The sequence below is a fragment of the Centruroides vittatus genome, unplaced genomic scaffold (assembly GCF_030686945.1).
Source record: "Centruroides vittatus isolate TY-2023 unplaced genomic scaffold, ASM3068694v2 scaffold_1152, whole genome shotgun sequence".
Classification (NCBI taxonomy): Eukaryota; Metazoa; Arthropoda; class Arachnida; order Scorpiones; family Buthidae; genus Centruroides; species Centruroides vittatus.
This window is the reverse complement of record NW_027122670.1, coordinates 922674-936034: the sequence shown is the minus strand read 5'-3', so window position 1 is coordinate 936034 and position 13361 is coordinate 922674. Positions and strand designations below refer to the sequence as shown.

At 27.6% G+C, this 13361-nt stretch overlaps 1 protein-coding gene across 1 annotated transcript in view; it reads left to right on the top strand.

Annotated features, from left to right (window-relative positions):
- The window catches only part of LOC136986557 (deubiquitinating protein VCPIP1-like), a 67589-nt gene that overhangs the window by 29605 nt on the left and 24623 nt on the right, over positions 1 to 13361 (top strand). Inside the window, exons 3-6 of the mRNA XM_067284123.1 lie at positions 906 to 1101; positions 3292 to 3423; positions 8693 to 8932; positions 11982 to 12191. Coding sequence (XP_067140224.1) covers positions 906 to 1101; positions 3292 to 3423; positions 8693 to 8932; positions 11982 to 12191 — 778 coding nt within the window. The remainder of the gene's footprint in view (positions 1 to 905; positions 1102 to 3291; positions 3424 to 8692; positions 8933 to 11981; positions 12192 to 13361) is intronic.

The window sequence follows — 13361 nt, the reverse complement described above, 5'->3', positions numbered from 1 at the left end:
TCATTGGTGTGCCGCAAGTAGAAAAAGGTTGTGAAACACTGATCTATGTAACTCCATTTCAGAGAGAATTTTTTAATTGAAATCACATGACTTCCAGTCTACACCAGAAATTCATTTACAGTTAATTGGAGTCTCCTGCCATAAGCTTTCCACATCTGGGTCTCAAGTTTCATCTAACACCATTCTTGAAATTAGATGACAATAGGAATTTATAGGTCTACAATTTTTTCAAATTACAGCCCAATAAATTTAGCAATCATATAAAAGTACTAAATATTCTTTCATCTATAAATGAAATTAAAATCAGTGAGCAAACTAAAATAATGATTGTTGCTATTGTTGTTTAATGTAATTCTACTTTAATATTTTATTTTTCTATTGCTGAAAAAATGTAGTTTTATCATCTGATTTGTGTCATGATTGATGTTTGTATTTACAATTCATAAATTTATTTAATATTTCAGCTTTTATTAATAAAAATACCTTGTATTTTTATTAATAGTGAGGTTGAGGCCGACGTTTTAAATGCAAATCATGTATGTCGGACATTCAATGCCGTTTTCCTGTAAGCCTAGAAGTTTGACAATGGAATTTGGAATGTCGAGTATGATTCCACTGACTTTTCAAACACCATTGTCAAATTTCTAGGCTTACAGGAAAGCGGTGCTGAATGTCTGACATACACGTTTTCACATTTTAAAACTTTGGCCTCAACCTTGCTATTGTCTCAATAGTTTTGCTATTGTGGGAAGATTAATGCATTCATATTCATTAGTATGAATATAAATTACAATATAAAAATAATATAATATTTGAGTGTTGAAAGCTTCAGTTCAGTTATAGATTTATACAAAATATACAAATTTATACAAAATATTTATCTATTTATAAATTATATATTCTAGGAACTGTTAAAAGAGTTTATAGATGAGAGAGAATGGGATGCTATTATAGCAGAGTGTGACCCTGATTTTGTACCATCTGATGGAGAATTATTAGGATTAAGAAATATACACATTTTTGGATTAGCAAATGTTCTTAAACGTCCAATTATATTATTAGATTCTTTAGCTGGAATGCAAAGCTTAGGAGATTACTCAGGTAATTTTATTTCTTCAATTTTAGATTTTCAATAATTTTTAACTAAAAATAAACAAAGAAATTAACAGTTATGGAATAATAATGAAAATGAGAATTTTTTTAACCTAATAATTAAAATTCAAGTTGGACTGAACTTTAAATATAAATATTTTATTGCAAAATTTTATTTTTCAATTTTAGAATTTCAATGGATGAAAAAAATTTTTTTAAAAGATAAAAAGACTTAGTCACTTCCAAAATTTTTTGGTGGATCACCATTTATTTCCTTAAAATGTTCGAGAATGAAAACTTCGGGACGACCCAACCTTTCTTTTTAGGCTTCACGACCGCCCAGGAAACAATTCTTTAAAACATAGGAAAAACTCCAATTAAAATTATAAAAATTTCACAAAAATTGGAATTGGTGATCTTACGACATTTTCAGTTGCATCCATGACTTCCATTTGGGAGTTTCGGACCTTATATCCACTTAGAAATTTGTGCTGTAAAATGTAGATTGTCTTGTCCTCCCTCTGGCGGCGAATTATTATTAAATTTTTCAATTTTAGAATTTTGCTGGATGAAATTTTTTTTTTTTTTTAAAATAAAAAGACTTAGTTGCTTCCAAAAAATTTTTTGAAGATCACCAAGATTGTCGTAAGATCACCACTTCCAATTTTTGTGAAATTTTTATAATTTTAATTGGAGTTTTTCCTATGTTTTAAAGAATTGTTTCCTGGGCAGTCGTGAAGCCTAAAAAGAAAGGTCAGGTCGTCCCGAAGTTTTTGTTCTCGAACATTTTAAGGAAATAAATGATGATCCACCAAAAATTTTTTGGACGCGACTAAGTCTTTTTATTTTAAAAAAAAAAAAAATTATTTTATTAAACTAAAGTTTGAAACTTAATATTTCTGATGATTGAATTATAGAAAATGTCATAACTGATTGATTATGTAAACTTTGTAGTGTACTATATTCCGGTGTTTCTGGATATTTAATTTAGAATTTGTCAATAACTAGAATAAAAGTTAGACCAATTGGTATTTAAGTTTAAAAATGAGAGTATAAAACCTCTTCAGGTTTTTATACTCTCATTTTTCTGTTCTAAGAAAATCTGGAAAGATGACTTATGACCAGATTTTCTTAGAATAGACGTTTTATTCCATAGTTTTCATTGGTTTTAATCCTCCTTAAGCAAACTATTCCCTTTACTTGACTATTGACATCTTGGACTTATAATCCTTTTGTGTGAAGAACCTTCTTTGAAGTTACCAGTTTCATCATATTGGATGGGGTGATAAAATAGAAAATGTGAACAATGTACTGTACATGTTAGATATATTGCACTGTTGTATGTATAAAAATTCTTCTCAATTTGTTTTTTCTAAATATACCTCTTCTGTTTTCTCATACTCAGTCTTATTGCAGAGAGCATATAAATTTTCTGTTTAATATTTTCAACAAAATAGCTTATACTTTATTCTTACTAAGCTAAATAATATATAACAAAGTCAATTAATTTAATCTTTTCTATTAATTGAGATGGATAAAGTGGTAATTGATGATGACAAATCTGGCAGGATTTGAGTGAGTTTGGAAATTGATTTGACCTGAAAGAGCAGACTGACCAAATAGAAGAGAGATATAAAAGTGTTATCAAAAAGGTTAAAACAGAGAAAGCAAATGTCTATTTCATATTAATTTAAATCTGTGTAAATTACATTTTCATGTATTGTACAGTATACAGAATTACATATGATATACATGAAAATGTAATTCATACATTAATACATACTACATAATGAATGGTAATATATACTGCTATGTACTATTCTGTATTCATTGTATATTTGTCACTCCATTTGACAGTATCACCTCTTGAGATGATCAGTTTTTTAAGTTTTGGAGATGATTATCTTAAAGAGGTTTTACTGAAATATAGAGAGGAGACTTTAATTTGAATTTGCATAATTTTGTTACTTAGCTTAATCATTACTAATCACAAATTATCAATTTTGTTTTCTCAAATATTTTGAAAAGAAATAAATTCTATAGAAAAGAATAAGGCAATATTGTGTAAATTTTATTATGTAAATTCTTGTTTGTTTATTTAATTATGCAATTTTTATTCTTATAATGAAAAAATCATATGTAGAATATATTTTAATTAATACATAATTTTAAAAATGTATTGAAATATTTGTTTTCCAGGTCTCTTTCTTCCTAGTTTAGTAAAATCTGAAGAATGTAGGGATAAAAATCAAGTTTTAAATAAACCTCTTTGTATTGCTTGGAACAGTTCTGGAAGGAATCATTATATCCCTCTTGTAGGAATTAAAGGAAGTGAGTAACAAAATTAAAGTTAATAATTGATAAAAAGATGTTTATAAATTAAAAAATATTTAAACATAATTGAATATTAATATGATAATTTATTTTCATTTTTAAGATAAAGCAGAAATAATAATTGTATTTATTGTTCAAAATTATTTCAGTTTAATAGAATAAATATTACATAACTTTCTATAATGATTATAGGTTGAAACGACTATTTAGATTGTTTTAAAACTTAAATTTAAATAAAATTAAAGAAAGGAATTTATATAATATATTTTAAATTTAAATGATGAAATTATTAAGGAGTATTTTTTTGTTTTGTTTCAAACGTTGATTTGATCTAATTTATTTGTTGCATAAAGATAATTACAAATAAAATAAGCCTGACATATAGTAATATAGGGGTGCAGAATATTTTCAGGACCCAAAATTTCCTCAAACCAGATGTGATTTGAAGGGGATTCCTCCCTTCTACCTTTCATATTTCTGGCTCTGCAGAAATGGAAGTATCCCAAACAGGGATAACTTTTTTCCCTTTCTCTATTGAACTGTGGTGTAGAAATTTTACAACTTTATAAAACTACAAAGTTAGCTTTGTATTTTGTGTAAAATCAAATTTATAAGTGTAACTTTGCAATGGTTATTAGTTGAGATAGTTATAAACTAAAGAATACTTGAATCAGGATAAACTAAGATAAGTATAAAAAATTAAAACTTGGCCAACATGCTTACATTTTAAAAAATATAAAAATATTATGAATATACAAAAACTTTTGTTTTTGTTTGAAACTACGGAAAAGGAAAACAAAGAATTTCTTGTATATTTGTGATATTTTTATATTTTTCAAAATAAGATAAGTATGATTGATTAAAAAAATAGTCAAATTGACTAATCCACTAATTATATTTTCTTCAGACTCTATTATTATTTTATGAAAGGACAAAAAAACTATAAATTTTTGGATTTAGTAACAGGATCTGCTACAAAAAAAATTAAGAATAACATAAAACAATAACCTAAAATAATGTTAAAAAGAACAGCATACATTACAATTTCTAAAGAAAAGAAGAAACAAAGTGAAATACATTCTTTAAGAGCAGTTAGGACACTGAAAGTATTAAAATATCGTTATGCAAACTTTCATTATAGAGCTAGTGGAAGGAAGGGCGAAACTAGATCAAGGTGCCTCTAGTGGCAATGCTGTGTAACAGAATTGGGGCCACAAAGGCGGCACCAGTGTCGTTCCATCTAGTACTTTTGTACTAATTTAGTACAAAAGTACTTGTTCTAGTACCAAGGTACACCAACATCATTTTCCTAGTACCTTTCAAAACATTCATTTTTATTCTATATTTTTTTACTTTACTTTGGCAGTAAATAGATGTTTTTATTGCTTTCTCATTCAAGTGCAGCAGTTGAACGTATTTTTTTTGCAATTAAATTTAATAAAAACTAAACTACAAAATCAAGTTCTTACTGATTCCTGTGAAGCACTGTTATTAACAATGGAGGTACTTAAAAGCAACGACGACAAAATGTTACACTTGAAAACCGTCATCTTCAACCATACAAAAACATTCTAGTGAGGAAGATTCTGATGATGATGGTCTTACCAGTTATTTTTCAATGTGATAATTTTAAAGTTTAGTACTTCATGTTCATTACTTTTGTTTCAACATTTTGTTCATTTGATTGTTATTGAGGAATAATAGCATTCTTGCAATATATGAATTTATCCTATATGAATTTTGTATGTTACATATAACACTATATATATTTTAATAAATAAAAATTTGATAAATTATAAATTTATATATTATTTATAAGTATATATTTAAAAATAATATATAATATATACATACATTCAGCAGTTTACGGTCAAAGTAATGCCTGCATTAGTCAATACAATCACTTCTCAACTTACGACAGGGTTCGGTTCCGCAACTTTGGACATAAGTCGAAATGGTCGTAAGTCCAAGAAGTGACTGTACTTAACAACAAAACAGTTAGCCATCTTACACAAGTACACGCGAAGGATAACTAACTGCAGAACAAAACTAAAGATGACGCAATTAATCACAAGATATATATGTATATGATATATATTTGATGAAAACTATAAAAAATTGATACATTTTAAAAATTTTTTATGAAATTTTTTCATTGTAAGTGCGAATGGTTGTGAGTTGAAGTGGTCATAACTCGAGAAGTGACTGTAGATCATTTTTACTTAATTTATTAATTCTGCATGTACATATGTCATATTATCTTTGATTCTGCATGTACGTATGTTGTATTATCTTTGATTCTGCATGTATGTCGTATTATCAATGTTAATATTGATTTTTTAAAAAAATACTATTGCACATTACTGGTTAACTTTGTACCTGGCAGTGCAGTAATATAGGTAACACTACAACTGACCACACGACAGTTATTTTTTGAAGTTTTGTGTGGCAGAAAGCTGTGGTTCATTATCACAGGAAGAAAACAAATGCCACATTTCAGTATGTATCCAACCCAAAGATGCACATGTTTTCTCAAAGCAATTTTCTTTGCCTACGTACAGGTGGTGCTCGACTCAGTTCCACGAGCTCTATTAAGGAATGATAGTTGTGATTAATGCTTTGGTATTAGCTAATCTATCTAAACATAATAATTTATTTGTAGTATTTTACTATGAATGAAAATGAATTTTAACTAATTTTTTTTAAATGAGACATGGTTTATTAATAGAATTCATTATTTTATCTTTTTATTTTTTTTTTATTTCAAATAATTTGACATTTCAGAAATGTTAATTAATATTTTTAGTTTGTGACATCACATGTATATGACATATTTTAAGTACAAAATCTTTTTAAATTACATTTTTTTTACATAACATAAATATTATAAAGAAAGTGATTATGAAAATTCAAAAGGTCAATGAATAAATAAATCTAAACATTTTTTCTACAATAACCCAGTTATTTTACCCATGTAATTTGTATATTTTTTACTGTTACATAAAACATAAAACTAATAAATTTTATTTTCCCATCAACAGATTTTCATTCATTATGATTCATGTTCCTCATAAAGTTCTGTGTTTATCATCACCACCTAGTCTATATGTTCTGATTTTGCTTTTTTAAAAATTATGAGCTTCTGGCCATCTTTTGTTATCTGTTGAGCTTCATTTTTGTCACTAAAATTAATACAGTGGAACCCTGGTTAATGAACGTCCTGGTTAACAACCAAATTGGTTAATAAACTTTTATTTTGCAAAAATTTTGTCCCGGATAACGAACTTAATGACTTTTTGTGTCAAATTTGTAAGATTGCCGACTTTTAGGGGGAATCAGTTAATTGTATACCAGTGATGGTCTAGGGTCCATTCATACATTGGTGGTGGCGGAGGAGACAGAGATGACAAGTATTTTACAGTGAAAATCGTTTATTAGAACGAAAAGATGCTTACATATTTAAGGTGGTTGGAAATGGTTTATCTACAGTATTTTCTCCAGGCACTGAGGAGCGACGTATCACTGGTCCTACGATAGTGCAAGCTGATCAGTTGTAGCCCCAGAGCAGACTAGATGGGTTCACTTGGTCGCAGAAGCAATTGTAGGTGATGAAGCAGCAATGACTGGAGAGGTCCACGAGACATGACACAAATTTTAGTGGGCACGACTTCAGGCTTAATCCAGATGAAGACAATGCAGATTAATTGCCATAGAATTTTTAGGAGATGTGTTTTGACCTTGAGATTTGGGATTTTTATAGTATTTCTTCCTTGAATCTCACGTTATGATTAGTCCTGCATCCCATTCCTCGCTTCCCAATTGTTTTCTTCTTTGTCTCCAGGTGAAAACCGAAACCAGATCAAGTCATGAGAAAGGTTTGTTCTGAGGCGTTTATTTAACACCTGTTTGTTGATTCTGATAGGAGATTGTTGATAAACCTATAAGCCTTGTGCTCATAATTTAGCCCATTGTTTCTGCTATCTGTCATTTTGGAACTTTAACGATCGCATGCGATCATTAAAGTTCCAAAATGACAGATAGCATCATTTTTATACCCGTCAAATCTTTCCCCTTTTTAGAAAATTTAACCTAGATCAACTGTTTATGAGCGCGTTTTCCTTATATTTTTATCAAAGAAAACCCATTTTACAAATAAAACTTCAAAAATACCGATGGCTAAAACAGATTAATTGTATTTGCATTGATTTCTATGGGAAAAATTGCTTCAGTTAACGAACAATTCGGTTAACAAATGGACTCGCGGAACAGATGAAGTTCATTAACCAGGGTTCCACTGTATTAGTAAAACTTTTATTATTTCATTTATTTCATCTATCCACTATTTTCTTTTTTTACTGTCTTCTGATCATGAATAAATGATTCTATTAATTCTTAAGCCTGATGGAAAAATTACACTTTAAGAATTATCATCATATTGGCTTTCTGATTTTCAATAGATTTATTAACTTTAAATTATTTCTTAAATAATAGTAATGTTGAAAATAATAATATAAAAACTTAAACACGGTACTTGAAAACAAAATTGTTCATAAAAACTTTTAATGTTTTAAAAGTTTTTATGAAGTTCCATTGGATGTAATACTAATATAGTATTACATCCAAGAAAAAGCTGTGGTCTCCTGTCATTTTTTAAAACTGACAGGAAAATATGATTAATAAATAAAACGTGTTTAGTTCTTTCAAAGAAATTTTATAGAAGTAAACATATTAACAAATTTATGGATAATATCATAGATAATTTAATTGGCTGAACATAATATATTGGAATTAAAATGACAATTGACTGCAACTTTTTGTTGTACAGTACAGTAAAGTATGTAAACCAGAAATTTTAGAAAATTTTTAGAAATTTTTTCAATAATTCAATACTTGAAGTGTGCAATTCCATAAGGTTGTAAATTCCCAAAAAAGAAACTTTTCAGGAGAGGTAAAAAACATTTTCTAGTGAATGAATTCATTTTAATTTTACAATAAAATAGTAAAAAACTTACTAAGTTACAAATTCTCTGGAATATCAAAATGTAATATAATGTTATATAAGCTGAATATAAGCTGTTATGGCATTGCATGCTTCACTTAATGTTAAAATTGATATTAAAAGAAATTCTACTGAATATATTTTAAGTTTATATAAAGTCATTATACTACAGTTTGAAAATAATATAATGTATTTATATATATATATATAAACATATTATTTTATTTAATGATGATATATAAATGTCTATAATCTATTCTGTTGTAGAAATACTTCCAAAATTACCTCGTCATTTGATTCCTAAAGTTTGGGGTGCTCCTCAAAATTTAACTGATAAATACATGGAATTTGATGATTGTGGCTGTTGTATTATTGGTGGTGAAAGAACTCTAGGTGATCAATATATATTAAGATTAGCCTCTGCAATGGAAGAAGTTTTTATGGAAAAATACAATGTTCATCCAGCTTTAGTGGCAGATGTACATCATTATGCATATCAAAGAACTGGTATTTATTTTATTTAATGTTATTACTTTTAGAAATTTTTATATAACAATTCTAATATTTAAATAATAGTTATAGTAAACAAAAAATATTTTTATTTTTACATTTACATTTTGTGGGACACTTTACCCACAATTTTTTGGGTATGCATGCAAGGGAAGTTGCATAATGACCATGCAAGTCAGAGAACAAAGATGTCCTCTTACATTAGTAGTCTGCAAATAGAGATATTTTTTTTTGTGTGTTGTGGCAATTCAGTAGCCTCATTTGTGATTTATTGTGTTTAATTTACATTCAGTTGAATGGTATCTCTCTGATTAATAATTTGAGTGATATGGCTGAAGGATTAAATATATTAATATATTTGATAATGTTTATGAAAAAAATTACTCAAATTTATAACATTAGTAATTCTTTTACATCCAATTATAGTTTTTGTGTTTTCATAAAATTGTTGCAGATGCACACACATGCACAAACATATATTTACAGTTGTTTACAGAAATTGCAAAACCCAAAAGTACTAGACAGTGAAGTGAAATTTATGTGGTAATTATGCTTGATACTTAATATTTGATAGGTCTAGTGATTATAAATACAAAATTTTAGGTACAGCAGAAGATATGATGTTTGGAAGAGAGACTTAGAGAATCCCAAATCCAAGTTAAATTTTAGTCTATCACAAGACTCATTAGAGAAAATTTGGAATATTAATTGATATAAAAAAAGATCTAATCTACTGGCTATTATAAAGTATGAGACATTAAAAAAAGTTGTTCTATTTTTTTTCCTCCAAAAAATAAAAAAAAAACTAGATAACTGTGCAGTGTCTGGTATTACTCTGTGATATAGGGTAATAGCAGACAGTATTTGGGGTATTGATGGACAGCTAGAAAGTGAACAAAATTTTGCAGACAAAGAAAATAAAGATAAAATTTACTTTAACAATTCATTAGAAATTGAAATATAATAAGTTCATCAGTTTATAAAACAGAGCTATGAACATCTCATATATTAAATCACTACAATTTTAGCTTGCCATGGTCAGCAGCAGATCCTGATCATGCCAACCTAAAATTGTAGTGTGTTATGAGAAAAACTGAGTAACTATACCATAAAGTGAATCCTGAGGCAATCCTGGACACTATAATACTGTCTATGTAGTTGCCACAAATTACATTGTTTGATTCTAATCAGCTTTGGAAAGCAAGACATTACTCTAGCTATGTTTTTGATGTATCACAAATAAATAGCACAAAATACATTATCATCACACTTAACTAATCTGATAACTAAAATCTGAATGTATTATTTAATATGACATCTGCATTCAGCTCCAGAGATCATTCTTGATAGATACTGATGTGGTACAATAAACAAGTTGCCAAGCAGTCGTGTTTTAGACATTCAATAAGCAATAAATTGGTCTCACAAGCTAAAGGAAAAGTGTAACATGTGAGTTTAATTTTTTCTGAAACTAATGCGAATGATACTGAACACTTAATGATATCGACTGTGATGATAAATCATTTGACCTCAAACATGTCTTGCACCCACGAGATGCAAAATTTTCTGAATCACAGACATTTTCTTGTTGAAAGATGGTACCAAGGAGTCTGCAAGTAAAACAGAACTAAAATTAAAATGGTACTAGAGGAGAATTTTTTAAATTATTTCTTTTACCATTGCTAATTGTATTCACACCAGTTAATGGTTGATGTGAATCATATTTTAGATTCTAATAATGCTTCTAATGCTTATGAGACAAAAGCCTGAGTTTAAATTCAATAGCATTTCACACCATAACAGTCCATGCTAGGGCTAATGATGCTCCAGACTAAACTGCAATTTATCAGAAAACATGATGCAGTGTCAGTTAAATGTTATATTTCTCCCAGTGTTTCTTTTTAGGAAACTGCTGCATCACTGATGATGATAGCATAATGTTAAGAGAAATTGCAATGATGAATGATAAATGAAAAATCTATCTGCAACAAATACTGTTGAACAGAGCTTGTAGACATTTCCTGTCCTCCATTGTCCATTAATGTTCCAACGCTCTGGAATATAAGTGCTGCTCAGCTTGTTCGTGTTACATAACACTTTGCTCCAGACTCCTCATATTATTCATACAACCTTCTTTCCACTGGCACTATATTTGCAGCATTGTCACTTGCATATCTTCCAACATGAGTGGAAATATTGCAGAAGGATAAGCTATCTTATTGAAGTTCCACAATCCTGTTTTTCTACAAGAAAAAGTGTGGCATTCACTAGCAATGTAACACACTGAGAATTAGTGACATAATTATGCTGTTTATAGTTACATCTTCACCAGGATAGTTAAGTGAATGTGGCTTGTGCACAAATTTTGCATAAATGTACTGCTGTTAAATCATTTTCATTCCCTAACATGATCTCTCCATCATGCAAATTTCCAGCTAGTTTGACATGTTCTTGGTACTGGTACTGTAATTTATATAAATTGTGTATGTGTATGTATGTATGTGTGTGTGTAAGTGTAAGAAGCTTCAATTATTATCTGAATAATAATATATATCAAGAATTTGTATTAGATGTATTACAAGAAGTAATATATCTATATAAAAATAATACAGCAAATATTTTAAGAATTAGTTTTGAAATGCTTTCTAATCATTTATTTTTGTTCATAAACAAATATCTCATGCCAATAATTCATTCTAAAGAAATTAATAGAAATATTCTTATTTAAAAAGATACTTTTTATGATGATGATTAATTTCTTTACATTGCATTTCAATGAATACAATATAAAAAAATTAATTATTACGAGTTTTCTTATGTTGATCAAAAAGTAATTTCTTTTATTGGAGAAATTAATTGACAAAGTAATAACTGTCGATTGAATATAAAAAAATTAAAATTTTTTAAATTAGAATTTTTGAATTTTATTATAATTGAATGTCAGAAATATCTATAGATAAGACTTAATTATGATTATTAAATAAAAACATTTATCAATTATTAAAAATATAATGAGTAAAGAAATTTAATGACCTTTGTATTTCAGGTATTGTTGGTGCAAAGCCACAAGTTGTAATACAAGCCACACAACAAGCTGTACAAGAAAAAAGACTATATCGTTGTTTATTATGTGATGGTATTTGTGAACAGCAATGTTCTCATGATTGGTTTGTTAAAGGAGGCTCTTTGTATAAAATTGCTCTTTCTTCACATGGACCTCTACAACCTAACAAACGTTATTGTTTTAGTCATAGAGGTATTGAAAAAGTTTCAAGATTTTAAAACATATTTAAAAATGTGTGTGTTTAGTCTTAAATTTAGTTATCATAATTATTGAAAAATGGGATTATTTTGGTGAACTATATCTTTTCTTAGAAAACATCTTATAAATTTTAAAAGCAAAAATTAGCAAATATTTTTATTTTTGCTAATTTTTAAGGTGTCCGTCTCTATTTTCAACTCATTTCGAAGTCGGATAAAAAAGAGTTGTTTTAAACTCGTTTATTTTTAAAAAATTTATAATTTTTTAGAGATTATTGCTTTTAAAATTTATAATAACCGATCCCATTGTTTGATATTTATTTATTATCTTATAAATTGTTTTAACTATTAGCTGGTATGACATGGGCATGCGAAAATTGCCACAGCACATACAAAAATGCATCGACCGAAATGGCGATTAGGTAGAAAAATAGATAAATGTTCAAGCTTTAAAATGATATGAACATTATTGAAAATAAACGTTTCTTTGTATTTTTAAAAAAATAGACCTTACTTTTGGGATTACCCTCATATTAGCAAATCTTTACAATTGCTGGAAATGATTATTTTTGTTCAAAAATATAGTTACTTTGTTTTATTTCTAATTTTGGAGACTAATGCTATTTCAATATGTTTTCATCTAAATAGAAAGTTTTGAGCTTTAATATGTGAAAATAATTTCTGAAAATACTAATACAAAAGTTTTCTTAGGAAAAATATATGTTTTATTTTTTAATGAGATTAAAATTTTATTTAAATATGATTGTAGAAGTTACTATATTGTTTGAGGAAATATAATTATTTAAAATATAAATTATGAGCAAAACAACTATTTTTTCATAATAATTGAAATTGTTAAGATTCATTTTGGTATTTTCATAATTTATATTGAGAATTATTTTATACTGATTGTTACTTTTGTTCTTGTCTTGTATTTTTATTACACGACCTGTAATTTAATTACTCTTGGCAAAATTTAATGTTCATTACAATATTCAGAGAATTTCTACTGATTTCTTTAATGCTTGTTGCATCAATTTTTTTTCGTTACATTCTATCTCAATTAGAACGTATTGTTTTGCTTTAAAACATTTATCTGATTTTTTTTAAATTATGAATTATCTTCTCTCTCTAGTACAAAATTTCTATAAAATTATTCAATATT